This window comes from Periophthalmus magnuspinnatus, chromosome 5, assembly GCF_009829125.3.
Source record: "Periophthalmus magnuspinnatus isolate fPerMag1 chromosome 5, fPerMag1.2.pri, whole genome shotgun sequence".
In the NCBI taxonomy this organism is placed as follows: Eukaryota; Metazoa; Chordata; class Actinopteri; order Gobiiformes; family Gobiidae; genus Periophthalmus; species Periophthalmus magnuspinnatus.
In genome coordinates this window covers 1635368-1650354 of record NC_047130.1, presented here as the reverse complement: position 1 = coordinate 1650354, position 14987 = coordinate 1635368, and the positions used below count along the sequence as shown (strand labels likewise).

Genomic DNA, 14987 nt, shown 5'->3' with positions numbered 1-14987 from the left:
ACAGAGTATGAACGTGCATTGTGTTCTGCGCCTGGACCGGCCAAGGCACTACAGACCACCGGCAATCGAGCTCAGAATGTGTGAGAGACAATTACAGTGTTGATATTTTGTTATAAATGCTGTTTTAAGTTTACACAAATCATTTAATATTTAATTTATAAACATAAGATACATTTATTTAAGACCTGTTGTTATTTAAGTTTTACGTAAATATGTTACCGTCACTTTAAGAGCGACAGCACGCACGAGGAAAAGAGCACACGCCCGGGAAACGAGCTGAAGCGGCGCGTAAAGACGGAGGCAAATGGTTTTTCTTACCGTAGTTTTGTTTATTTTTGAGACTTGGTTTGATTATTTCTGTAAAAAAGGATTTTGCAAAGCTGTGAGTTTAAATTTCGTAACTCTCTTTTCACGTCGGAGTCCAGTAACAACAACGGACGACACAAAACCAGACCTCAACCCAAACAGAATGCAACAAATTTATATAAATGTTTGATTGACACGAAGAGGCAACTGTGAAATACACCTGAGTCACTACTAATCAGTTAAACGAGAGAGAAATGTGAGAAAATGTTTGTGGATTTCGTCTTTTGCGGTTTATTTTTAGAACGTAACTTAAACCAAGGACCCCTGCATACATTTTATAACCAAACAATCTCACCACGACGAGTATTCACTGCTTTACCGTTTAAGTATCTCCATAAAATACGTCCGAGATTTAGATAAACGTGCGTCTGATTGTGTTTCTTAATTTAAGTCTCTTCCGTGCGACGTATGAACTTTTCTTCTGACCTTTCCGTGCATCAGGAGCCTCAGCGTCAGCGTCACTCCCATGGCTCCGTCCCCAAACTCCTGCTCACAGCTCATGGTGGTGGAGGTAGAGGTGGAGGTGGAGGAGGAGGAGGAGGAAGTGGTGTGGTGGTGGGTGGAGGTGTGGTGGGCGGAGTCTGTCGCTGGGAGACGCATGAAGGTCTGAGGCCCCGAGGCGACCGGAGCTGCGCTGGGAGAAGCCACTGATTCTGCCGATGGAGCGCAGGAGCTGTGGGGGGTCAGGGTGGAGCTGCAGGGGGCGCTGTGGTGCAGGTGGGGGTCAAGGGTGGAGCTTTCCCTGGTTCCTGTCTGGGAGAGAAGAAAGAGGATGAGGTAAAATGTGCTTCATATACACGCAAAAAAACGCAAAAAAACAAATACGATCACATTTGGTTGAGCTTTATATCAATCTGACATTTATCACTCATTGATTCTGCAGAAATACTCCATGTTTTTCAGCTCTCGGTGATATTTTTTTCCCGTTTTTCGACACAGACGGACCATACATGTCCCTGATTCGCTCATCCACACAAACAGGAAGATACACACTTCTTCATAAAGTATTGACGATCTGTTTATTCTGGATCCCAGGCAAACACTTCTCCACTTTTGAACTAAAAACACACCACGTTTTAACAGTTTAGTTTGCAAATAAGCTGGATTGTAACATGAAAACATACACATTTTTAATATTTGGTAAAAAAAGAGCTAATAAAAAAGCTAATTTCTTTCAAAAAAGGTATTTTATGAGTAATTTTCAGTGCACAAAGACACTTGCAGTAACTTGTGACCTGCAGAATTGTGTTCATAAAGCAGCAAAAGTTATCCATAAAACCTCAGGCTTTAGTGAATGTCTGTTAATATGGTTCACCAAATACTTCTTTAAAAAAAAAAAAAGCTTAATGGGAAACAGAATGAATTACAGTTGGACAAAACAGTAAAGAGGTACAAGGACTGAAAACCTGTGGTGATGTGGCGTGGGTGTCCGAAAAAGTACACCGTCAGCGAGATGGGTCAAATAAATCAGCAGTTTGAGATTAACATAGGACCAGGGATGGGACAATAAACAATAATATCGTTTATCGTGATCAAAAGGGTCGACAATAATCATTTGTGGGACATTTTATATCATCTCCAACAAAAATAATCACAGTTACATCAGGAAAAAAATGACTTATCCACAGGGGAGTAAACAGAGAGGACAAAAAGGTCTGTTGTTCCGGGGTTTAGGGGCCCAAAACTAGACTCTCTTCGTATTAATTTGTATAAGAGGGGCCCGTGTGTGACTTCTTGCCCCGGGCCCCCAAATTTTAGTCGACGGCCCTGCTCATCCAGAATATTCTCCTCTAGATCGTACTTGTTTTCACTGATGACAAAGTACAAAACTATATCAGTTCTTTAAACATGGAACTTTTTCATTATTATTCACATCCAGAACATTTTAAACCGTCAGTAGCTTTAATAATTATCATGATATAATCGTTTATCGCAATTATTTTGGCTGTTTCGACCCAAAAGTGGATCAAAACATATTTAAGAAGGACAAAGGTAAGAGTTCAGTGTTGTTTATTATTTTTATAACTTCTGGTTCTTCTTAAATTTTTAAAGCTGTTAGAAAAAAAACAACAACAACTAAGTAACAAAGGAAAAAGAGCATGGTGCAAACGGGCAACGTAAAATAACGACGGTGCGCCGGACAGAGCCGTAGGAGCTGCTAGTGCGCCGCTGTCCCGACGCCAACGGAAAAATCTACACATAAACTTCACCTGCACAAAATAAAGAACAAAAACAGGACGTCCAGACTCACCAGGACAAACAAAAGAAGCTACGCCGGGGTCAGGATATTTAAAGACTCGAAACCAAAATGACGGGGAATAATCTAGAGAACGGCAAGAATTATTAACTACTAACTAATTTGAACTAACAAAAATATACAGGAAAAAATAGGAATAAGTGGGAAAAAACACTACAAAAACACAGGATATTAAGAAACACATGGGGACATAAAAAAAAAAATCCAATCCACTTTATTTAAATCGCACATTTCACAAACAAATGCAGTTTCCAAAGTGCTGCACAAATAAATAAAAACAACTAATTAAGTAAATCAATATTTAGACTAGAATAAAATAGCAAAAATTAAAATAATAAATATGTATATAAAAGCAATAAAACAATAAAATCAAATAAAACAAGCAAATAAAAACCAAAAGGAACAAATCAATAAAAGACAGAGGACCATAATCATAATAATAATCATGACACTAAATTTCCGTCTGGTTCCATGGCGACATTTGAAGAAAAAACATATTTCTGTTAAAAAAAAAAAAACGCAAAAATGTTCGATTTACATTCCACAGTCGCCACGAGCTCACAAAACGTTGAGCGGCGTAACGTCCTGAGCTGCGTCTTAAAGCCGCGCCGTGATGGAGCGCTCAGACTCGACCAGAGCTGCGGAATTAGACGAATTTATCAAGTGACAGAAGTAAGTCAACAAGTCGGCCAGCTCATTTAAACATTAATTGGGCTCTGAGTTCAGACGAGCTTAAGGGAGCAAATAAATTGGCTTTGGGTTTGAAAATGCCCATCAAGTGTGAAGATACGCTAAACACCTCCAGCTGCGTTTACTCACTTCTGCAGAGCGAGTTTGTGAACACGATAAGTTTCCTTTTCTTTAGGACACTTAGTCTGGAGCAGGGTCCTGTTTCCACGAGTCTCAATGCGTTTGACAAGTTGATTAACCACAGAAACATACGATCTGTGTAACTAAAGAGTAAAAAAAACATGAAAAAAACAACAGAGGATTGAAAAAGAGCATGGACTTCTGTAAAATCAGTGCACAAAGGACTAAATGTGAGTACGCATCAAGCTGAAAATAATAAGGACGTCTGAGCAGAGGGGAGACGTGTGCTATAAATAAACTGTTTTGATTGGATCGTCCACAGACTGGACAGTTTCCTGATTTGCTGTACGTCTGCTCCCAGGACTTCTACATCTTAAACGAACAGGTTTATTCAAAAAAAGTAAGATTAGAACCAGTCAAACCGTGGTTGTGTTTGTGTTCGAGGGGTCAGTGTGTGGAACAACCTGGAGGATAAATGAAAAAGCTCCTACACAATAAAAGCATTTAAAAAGAAGTACAGTATAAAACACGACTTTTTGAACATTACAGGACTCAGGAGTGATTCAGGTGAACTGCTGCGGTTTGTCCTTTTTCTTTTGTTACATATCGAGTCATTTGTTGTCGAACTGATGCTGCTTTTCTTGTAATTCTTGTGCGTCGTTATTATTAAATAGAGTTAGACGTTATAAGTCGTTTTTACTTCAGCCTAAACTCTTTCAGTCATGATAGAAATGTTACGTACAACTTTATACAAGTGAATAATGTTTGATTTTGAACGGAATGACCAAATAAAATACTAATATACATTTCGCTGTTCATATTTCGCGGTTTCGCTGTTTTTTAGCTCAATTTTGCATGTTTTACTTTACAGTGTATGAACGTGCATTGTGTCGTGCGTCCTGATTGGCTGTTGGACTGTAGACCATTGTGTCGTGCGTCCTGATTGGCTGTTGGACTGTAGACCATTGTGTCGTGCGTCCTGATTGGCTGTTGGACTGTAGACCATTGTGTCCTGCGTCCTGATTGGCTGTTGGACTGTAGACCATTGTCCATCAGTCTCCTCCGTGCCGTGTCTCCTGTCCAGTACAGAATGTGTTCAGACAAATTTACATAAACGTTGGATCTCAGTGTGACTCTGAAGTGCTGTACGTTTGCGATTTGTTTTCTCCCCGACAAAACCCACAATGTCGATGAAACGTTCTGCACCGACAAAGACGCCTACGAAGGTTTGAACTTTGAGAGAGTTTAAACGAGAGAGAAATGTGAGAAAATGTTAACGCCTGTGTGAGAAAAGTGTATAAAGTGTGTGGTGAGGGGTTTTACAGACAAAAACAGAGAGAATAATGTAAAAATAAAGCTGATGATTTTGCAGGTTATTTTTAGAACGTGACCCCTGAGATAAACCAGGGACCAGTGTAGTTCACATGTGCCCAGGAGCAGTACCAGACTCTCTTGACGTCACCCAGCTCGCCTAGAATGACAGCGATCGAAGGTCAGAGGGGTCGATGGTGCAGATTCCGTCCCAGGGCAGCTGTGACTGTAGTATCTTAGCACCGCCAAGTGTGTGAATGAAAAAAGACGATAATCCAGCACTTTGAGAGGCGTCAACGAGCCTGAAGCGCAGTACAAATGTAAGACAACCTCCACATTTTGACATTATTTTGGATCACTCCTTTGATTCTCGCCTCAGGTCTGTAAAATGTTCACGTTGTGGTAATGAAACGACGCGTTCATAAACGTCTGTGCGTTTCCATCCGCAGCATTAGCTTCTGCATCACCCCCTCTGCCGTCCCACTCCTCCCATCTCATAAAAAATACACATTGGAACCCAAAGTAGGTCACAAATGTGATGCGGGTTGTCTGGCACGCAACTCGAGCAGCATCATGACAACACAGCAGAAACACATGGGAAGCTTCCAGTGCAGAGGGACCGGGGTAGAAATAAACAGAGAGTGGAGCACAGAGCTGGAGGAGGTGTGGAGCTGCTGCACACAAACTTTTACTCAACGTAAGCAGGCAGGTGTAGCTGTCACTGTGATAGTAAGCACCTTTAGAAATGATATTGGCTGTTTAAAGCGTGCGGCTGTGGGGTTTCAGTGTCATTAAAAAGCCCGAGATGCAACAAATGAACCAATAATTAAACATAAAAGTGAATTATTCTTCCTTCTACAGCTCAATCTTTTCATTTTACAGCTAAAATAACAAAAATCTCTTCATTATTGCAAAGAAACTGTGCACACGATAAACATATTGTTCCATCTAAGTCGATAAAGTGTTTATCATGACAGGCCTAATTGTAAGTGCTCAGTGCATTGATCAATCAGGTAAAAGGGGGTGAAGTGTGGTGCAAAACCTGGAAAAATGATGAGGATTTCACGCAGAAGCTACGACGTACGCAAAAAAACAGCAGTAAACAGCGTCTTCATGAGCGAAAAGGCAGATTAAACTGTTCAGTCGCTCCAAAAACTCAGTTAAAATGAGTTTAAATATAGTATCTTAGCCTGTATATTTGTGTTTTTATGAGTTACGCTTAACAATTGTGCTCATTAGTTGCTCTAAATGCAGAGTTGTGGACAGAAACTGCACAACTCCCAACACTAGAGAAGAAACTAATGTACCGGCGTAAAACCCTACAAGAGCATCGTATGAATTATTGAGTCATTCAGATGCTCCAGTTAAACCCCCTCTTTCGTTTACTTTCATTTACCCTCCATCTCTCGCACTGCCATACGTTCAGCTCCACTGTCGCCCTCCCCGCGGACACGCCCTTGTGGAGGCGGGGCGGAGGTCAGCGCGAGTCTGCAGGCTGTTCAGAGTCACGCGCGGCGACAGTAGCAACCACCAGGGGGCGATGCTCGAGTACAAGACTGACAAAAACAACAACAACGTAATCGTCTAACAGAACAAAAATACCATTGTGTGTCACCGCACGAGAAAAAAGAGCCTGATTCACACAAGATTCTGATGAAACACGAGCACAAACGGTAAAATAACTGCTGGATTGTGATGTACTAAGTCGATACGCAGATGTCAGCTACAAAAAAACGCTTAAAATAACGTTGTTTCTGAAGATTTCTTACAACGAGAGACAAAACCGACGTCGTGTTTTGCAGGTTATGTGTCATTAGAACGCGCTAACATGTTCCGAACGCTATCATTTCTGGAAAGATTCGTGTGAGATTGTGATAAGAGAGCTTTTCCAGAACAAATGGAGCCGTGTTTGGAGATGCACAACCTGAAACACTGCAGGCAAAGCTCATTTTTTGCTGACTGAAACATCTCCCAATTAAAGTAGCACCTACAGGCACCACATGTTTCAGCGACTTAAGGATTTGTTAATATCTAACTCCTCTAGCCTGGAAAATTTGAGCTTTTTCTTTGTTTTCTTCCTACAAAATCTAGTTCCCTCAGATATTAAATCAAATCTATAAAGAAAACCGTCTCTGTGCACTTCCTGATACGACACAGGTGATATGATTCAGACTTCAGACGCTGTAAAATAACTCTGCTGGGGTATCTTTCCGTATCCCTCCCCGCGCCACTGTCCGCCTTCTCGATAAGCCGTCTTCCGCTGAACTTATCAGCCGGAGCAGCCTTTCACATCAGAGCATCCGCAACAACCACACAAAACCGTGCATATGAATACCAAACGCAGCAGCAGAATGAGACGCAAAACAAAAGCGCAGTGAGAAATTCCAATCTCCAGCGAAGAAAAGAAAAAGAACAAAAGCCAGGCACCGCTCGGCTCGCATACATTTCACGGACCTACGCTAAATCACTGTTTTTGGATTTGATTACCAGGTGGGCAGGCCTGATTGATTCTGGCCGGCAACAACTCATTCTAAAAAGTGATTGGATTAAATGCTGAGCCAACAAGTCATTGCTCAACACTGATTGGTCGGAGACTGCGTCCGGCTCCTTTAAATCATGTCAGTCGTTAAGTCGCGGCAGATGTCAAGGACGTCATGCTTGTAAATAACGAGGGTACGGTTATAGCGGCGCGCTTTTACCCAGCGTTTAAGCGTCCAGAACTGTCCAGAGAAGCTTAAGAGATCTGAGCAAAACCAACAAAAAACACCAGTAATAATTGTTGAAAAGTGTTATTTTGCTTCTGCTAATTAGTCTGTTAAGTGCGAGATATTAAAGATGAAAATACAGACGTTAAACGATGATTTTAAAGCTGATTTATGCCACTGACGCACTGACGCTAAAACAGGATTATCCCAAAAATGTGAGCGAGTAGCAGAATAAAACACTTCTGTAGTTCGATTCTATCAACACAGTGACAGTAACAGTAATTTATTCAACCTCCTGCACCTCAAATCTTATCGTACTCTAGAAAAATAACAAAACGTTCCCGTCAAGCACGAAGAAAACGTGACCGCGGTGCAAACAGACCCCTAAAAACGATCGTCCAACCTTTCCGTATTTAGTAATTATGGTGAACGGCCTCGCGCTAACGCCTCAAATCCTCCCAAAATGGACGGAAACGATCACCTGGAAGAACAAAACCTAAAGAATCCATCTGATGTGACAACGCGCTCACTGCATTTGCGCATTCTGAGTCAGATTTGGCGTTTGAAGCCGCAGAGTCTATGATGAGACGGTGATGTCATGTTGGGATGATGGCCGCGGTGGAAGAGGGAGTGTGACATCAGCGCGTCTCTATGTGTGTGTGTGTGTGTGTGTGTGTGTGTGTGTGTATCGAGTGAGGCTAAAAACAGAATCCAGCGGCAGGAGCCTGTGCGAGATAAGAACATCGGATTTCTCTGCCAAGCTGCGGAAGACGAGGGGTTACATTACAGGAACGCGCTCTCCACAGACAAACGGCGTCGTATTCTGATCCGCGCAGATTGTTTTAAAGCGGAATTAAACGCCAAAAAGCACGATCTGAACGTCCGATCGCCTTTGAAACACGGACGCAAACGTATCTTAAAACTACCCGCGCTCCACAAACGGAAATGGAACAAAGATTTCACCGTCAAATTCGCGCGTTTCAGGTGTTTTGGTTGTAATTTTCGCCGTACTTCGCTTTCGAGTTCCAGCCGTTTCCCCGTCGTATAATCCGAATATTATTTTCTAACTTCCCTCTGTGCATATAAAAGGATTTGAGCGTGTGAGAAATTGCTCTTTCCACAGTGAACACAGAGGAGCAGGAGAGGCAGGGACAGACAAAGCCGACACGAGGGAGGTCATTTGCGCCCCACGTCTCCTGTACCCTGCCAGTGCGGCTGATAATCACTGTAATTAGAGGCGGCTAATGCTACGATGCCACGACTATCTCTTTGAACACAAGATGCGAGCGCCACAACCGAAAGACTCCAAAGCGAAGGGTGCATAAACTAGAGCTCTTTAGAAAGCGGAGACAATAAACGGCGCTGTAGTCTGCTTTTAGTGTCATGTTTACGTTGTTAAAGTGCAGAAAGCTCCACCTGCACGTCTCCGTCTCCGTCTCCGTCACCGGGATATTTCCACACGACGGGACTTCGTGACCTCCCATAGTTTACGCTCCAATCTGCTGCCCGCGCACGTGTTTAGCCAAAAAAGAAACGCCGCACAGAGAATCGCGAAACAATCCACACATGTCGTAGCAGCCTCGAGGATTTAGCATGAGCACGAGGAAGAGAAGACGGGGTTTATTCTTCTTTTCACGAAAAACGGATACAATAAATCAAATATAAGTGAAACTCATACAAAACATGACATGCAAGTTAAATTAAACAAATATAAAAGTACACAAACCTCGTGAACTGACATCCACGAGGGGCTACTTGGCGTCTTTCTTCTTCTTTTAAATACATTTAATTAATAAAGATGTCAAATGTTATTTATTATTTCTATATTTTGGCCGATTTATTATGTTATCTTATTTTGAAAACGCGGCTGACGGCTGAGCACGCATCTAATTAGGGTCGGGCGGAACTTTATTTAAAAATGGTTTGTTCCATGGGTTTCACCACTAGATGGCGTAAATGCAAAATTCAAAAGGCAAATATTAAATTGAATGCGTAAATGTGAGGGACTGTTACACATAAAATATAAAAAAATTGAATAAAAACTGCAGTTTGGTTCACTCTGCTAGCTTAAAATTCCACAAAAACAACTTTCCGTGTTATATTTGCATGTGTTTTGAGCGTGACGGGGGAAACGTAATGACATAGACAAACAGAAAAGTGCGGTTACTAAATGCTTCGTTTGAGTCCGTGTTGTGAACTCCGCGGTCGCTCGCTGCACGTCTACACGGAAACTCAGAAACTCGGCAAACACTGACCTCGGCTCGACAGTCTGCACATTTAAAACTCACAAAAAGAAAACAGCACTTAGAAAAACAGTGAGTTTCAAACGCAGAATTCAGGAAACGCTTCTGCATCTTTCCTTCCAAGACAAACTGTACAATCTATAGTTTACCTTGCCACGACTTTTAAACTAATCTGTATGCATCCTTCACCAAACGCAACGCACACGCACAATATTATTCACTCAAGGGCATTTATTATGTTAATAGCTACACGGCGCTATAAAGTGACTAAAAGAAAACAGAGCGCCCCGGCAGGCTGTGATTTTTAACAATTTTTGCATCAACAACTGACAACGGAAGTGGCCGACGATGACATTTAGTGGCTTCTCTTTTTAACGTGGAAACTGCGAGGGCTTAAACCCGACAGAACGACGCCCACGGAATAATATAAAGAAATCAAAATGATCTTTGTGGAGCAGATAAAAAATGCAGCAGTGACATTTTGGCTGCTCCCGGGCCGTCGGAGGAGACAGAGCCGGACTGTATTCAAATGCCACTTGGTCTGGTCCAGGGGGATATTTGCATACCACAGCAGGTCGCGCACAGGCCTCGCACTGGACCCAAGCCGAGGCCAGTGGGCTCAGGTGTGCGGCACAAGCACCGAGCCGTACAGACGAGCCACGGAGGATCAGCTGTTTGCGCCGCCCCTCCCCCCGAACGCTCAGAATCTACAGCAACGGCGTCAAACTCAAATCCGCACCGGGACAGAATTTAAAAAACTGAGACAAATTCACGAGCAAAACTCCATCCATCCATGTTCTTCTGTTTATCCGGGGCTGGTTCACGGCGGCATCAGTCTAAACATGGACTCCCAGACTTCCCTCACCCCAGACATGTCCTCCAGCTCCTCCGTTGGGACCCCAAAGCGTTCCCAGGGACAGATGAGAGACATATGAGGAATTAAATGTGATCAAATCAGAAACAGAAGACTTTTATTGCCATTGTCAGTGAACACAACTCACAAACTAGGAACTCTCTTCGGCGATAAAGTGCATCATAAAACACTGAATAATAATAATATATACGTAAAAAAATATATGATTAAATATAAAATAGTCTTCGAGGTAGATATATACAATGCAAACATACTACAGATGTGCAAAAATACACATCAGTCGCATTAATTTCTTACTAAAATATGTCAAATAAATGATGTTTCTCTCTGTAGTAATTCATTTGGCTAACACGACCAGTAGCTCAGTCGCTAATGAGCGTCGACAGAAAACGAGGGGCTCTGGCCGATCTCGACAACGTACCAGCAAAGCATTCTGGGATTTGTAGTATTAGCGATGCATGCTCTATATACCGCGCATTTGATATGAGCTCGCGGCCCAGATATAATTAAACCGTGGGCCGGATTTGGCTCCCGGGCCTGAGTTTGACAAAGTGATCGAGTTACACACAGACACTGGAAAATGCAAACGTTTACTGTGTGTTTTTAGTTACGGCGATTGATTAAAACCCGGTGCGTCCACAGTGTTTTAACTTTAATTTACTGCTGAAATGTTAAACCATCATGTTTGCAAGTTTAAGTTAATTATATTCATTCATAGGACTGTCACGATAACTCATTTTGAAGCACGATATATCGCTACAAAGATATACTGCAGTAAACTACTTCAACAAATATAAAAGAAATAACAAAAGATAATCCTTGTAAACTATTTTCAAACTGTCTCATTAAAACAACCTGAGCTGCAACAAGTAAAAAGCAAAATGAACCAACAATTATCCAGAGAAGTGGCTTATTTAACCTTTTACAGCTCAAATGTTATCGCGTTAAAATAAAAATACTCAAAATGTCCCCGTTTGTGCAAAGAAATTATAAACACGACCCATTTTGAGCCTCAGAATATATCGTTTTAGCTTTCAAAGTCAGAGTAATTCTCCTCACGACGTGCATACATACAATTTATGCTTTTATTATGTTGATAAAATAGTACAGACACGCTCCAAACTGTCCAACTGAACCTGTGGCCTTTTTAAACAAGAAGAACAACACTTTTTCCACGCTCCCTTGTGCATTTCCGTACAGTCTCGCGGTACATAAACCGACAAACTTCACACGTGCCGTCTCCTCTTTTATAGCGTTGCCAAAATGATCCTTGATTACACGTCTGAGCTGAGAGCTGTGATCGTCTATATTGGATCAGCAGTGGTTTGTGCAGCAGAGACAGACAGGGAATACGTGGGGGTTTGTTAGCGCTACATGAAAGAGCACGTTCAGAGCGCTGCGTCTCTGCGGCGTTTGGGGGGATGAGCTGCACGCCAGGTCACATAACATCACCTCCTCTGTTATTCCACGTAAAACTGCTTTTTTACCTCACGCAAATCAAAATGCAGCTTCCAAGAAAACTGCACAGAGCCTCGTCAAGGTCGTCTATAATTTTATTTCTGTGCTTTTAATATTTTTCATGTTTGTGGAATGGAGGGCATCTGGTAAATGATTGAAGCTCTTGTTGGGCTGTAAGTGCATTATAGTAATGAAAGTGAAGCGTGGTCCGGCCTGCGAATGAGTAATACGTCTAAACAACAAAGGGGGCGCTGTTTGGGTGAGTAAACACGTCCTCGCCGTGTTACTGCGGGCACTGTTCCCACGTTTAACGATTCAAAGACAAGCACGTGTTACGAAATGGTGCCTTAAATGTCCTTGTGGTGAAATATAGGGACCGTCAGACAAAAATAAAACAAAAAACATATGAGAAAGACCAGCAAATATGTTCATTATAAAGCGTGAACGGCGTGAACTTCAACCTGAATCATATTTTGCGTAATTGTTCCTCCCCGTAATGCGTCAAACTCAAGGCCCCCGTGCCAAATGTGGCCCGCAATGTCATTTTATGTGGCCGACAACAAGGTAAATTAAAAGGTATGTCAGTTTATCAGGAGATACGCAATATTTTATACATCTATAGAAATACATATGCAATATTTGTAAACTAAATAAGTAATAAATACAGAAAGTTTATGAACCAGTTAAAAAGTAGTTATATTTATTTTCCATTACATCTGGCCCATTGAGGTCGACCGTTTTCCTGATGCGTTTGACACCCGCCTAACTCCAACTATAAAACTCGTAATTTTCAGTGCGCCTAAAGTTAAACCGAGGCCGATTTTAGACGCTAAACCCTCGCCTTCACGTTCGCTTAAACGTTTTCCAACACTACAGACTGATCGATGTATTTACCAGCAGCGGCCCAGCGGTTTATTGGTTTATTCCACCGCGCCTCTGTTTACTTTTTAACGCCGTTTTGGCCAATACATCTCTATTAGCGTTTTTGCACGTTTCCATGGTACCGTGCGCTTTTTCCATTGGCGGTGCTGTATGTATTGATGATTTTCCTTTACTAGTCACACCTCACTCTGTCCTCCCCCTCCGCCCGCCCCGCTCTCTCGCTCTATTACGCCTCAGCGCTTGTTCGGTCGTATTTGCTGCGTCTGCTTTTGACCTGAGTTGTTTTTCAATTGGCTTCTCAGCTCAAGGGCCACTTTACCTGTGTCTGAGTGCTGACCTGAGATGATGCCGGGATGAACCAAACCCACCGCCGGGGATTGTTATGTTGCATCTTAACGGAGACAAATGGTTATAATAAATGAGGACTTTATTATGAGATGCTTGAAAAAAAATACGAAAAGAAAATAACGGATAATAATGTGCAACGTACTGGTTTATATTCTTGCGTTTGACCCTGAGGAACGTGCTTTTCTTTTGCCGTACTAGAATAAAGTGTAGTTGCGCCTCCGCTACAGTAGGTGGCAGTGGCGCTCTCGTTGTCAGAGTGTGCGCAGGTAGGATTAGCTCGTTGGTGTAGGGTTTGCGCTCGTACAAAGAGCAGGAGATACTGAACAGATCGAACACAGAGCAGTGAACAAAACAAAAGAGACACGACGGAAAAGTATTTAACAGAAAAGAAAGAAGGAGACAGAATGAGATAAATGAAAGTCAACTGAAAGAAAGACGAGGAAGTGTGACGAAGAGTATGTAGCACTCCTCACGGCGGGAGACGAGGACAGAAAAATGTCTAAAAATGTTGGATTTCTCATTTTGATAAAGAAAGAAAAAAAAACAGGAGAAATTGTTTTATTCATTTTTGTCTTGTTAATGTTGCTGATCAATTCATTTATTATTACTTATTCATTTTATTTAATTTTAATGTTTTAATTTTATATTTATTTCATTTTAATGTATTATTTTGACATTTATTTCATTTAAATTTATTCATTTTATATTTATTTAATTTTAATTTATTCATTCTACATTTATTTAATTTTAACGTATTCATTTTATATTTATTTAATTTGATATTTAATTTGATTTTATTATATTTTATTTTATTTTTTTCAGTATCAAATGGTTCAATCAGTCGGTTAAAAAATGTCTATAGTTTAAATAAAGATTAATTATGGAAAAAACAATGTCATTAAAGTAATTTTTTGTTGTAAGTTGATCTATATTTCTTTCTTTTTTTTGTTTTTGTTTTGTTATGTAGTACTTATGACAGTTTTATAGAGAAATTGTACTATTATAGTTGCGGCGGATAAAATTATTTAGACGTACTGAGTTAAGAGACACAGTAGTAGCAGGTACTTCATCAGTGGTAAAAACTGTATTTGAGACTTTGAAACTGTATTAATGAACAATTCAAAAACTTTAACACGAGTATAAAATAATGCAAAGCTCTAATGTACAAATACTGCATTTCCGTGGAATATTGCGAGTTGTTATGACGGCAGCGGGCGGATCCGGACAGGAAGTAATGGACTCTTTATTGAATTAGCTGTTCCACAAAAGCAGAGCAGTCATTACGATCCAGCTGAGATCCTGACACAGCCCTGAGAACTGCAGCCATTAACTCCACCGGCCACAGGAACAGACTTCTCTCTGTCTCTCACGCTGTCCTGTCTGGAGAAGCCAAAATAGTTCACGTGATTAAAATTCAAAAGAAAACGCCGTAAATGTTCTAAAGTGTGTCAGATCAGGAGAAGGGCGTCTAAGTACTGTGTCTCTTAACTCAGTACTTCTCAATAATTGTATCCGCCGCAACTATAATAGTACAATTTGTCTATAAAACTGTCATAAGTACAACATAACAAAACAAAAACAAAAAAAATAAAGAAATATAGATCAACTTACAACAAAAAATTACTTAAATGACATTGTTTTTTCCATAATTAATCTTTATTTAAACTATAGACATTTTTTAACCGACTGATTGAACCATTTGATACTGAAAAAAATAAAATAAAATATAATAA

General features: G+C 41.1%; 1 protein-coding gene across 4 annotated transcripts in view; it reads right to left on the bottom strand.

Annotated features, from left to right (window-relative positions):
• pcbp4 (poly(rC) binding protein 4) overlaps positions 1 to 14987 on the bottom strand; it is a 105796-nt gene that overhangs the window by 45703 nt on the left and 45106 nt on the right. For all 4 annotated transcript variants that reach the window (XM_033967150.2, XM_055222147.1, XM_055222148.1 and 1 more), the window contains exon 3: positions 793 to 1119. In XM_033967150.2, the coding sequence (XP_033823041.1) occupies positions 793 to 966 (174 nt within the window). In that variant the 5' untranslated portion in view covers positions 967 to 1119. The remainder of the gene's footprint in view (positions 1 to 792; positions 1120 to 14987) is intronic.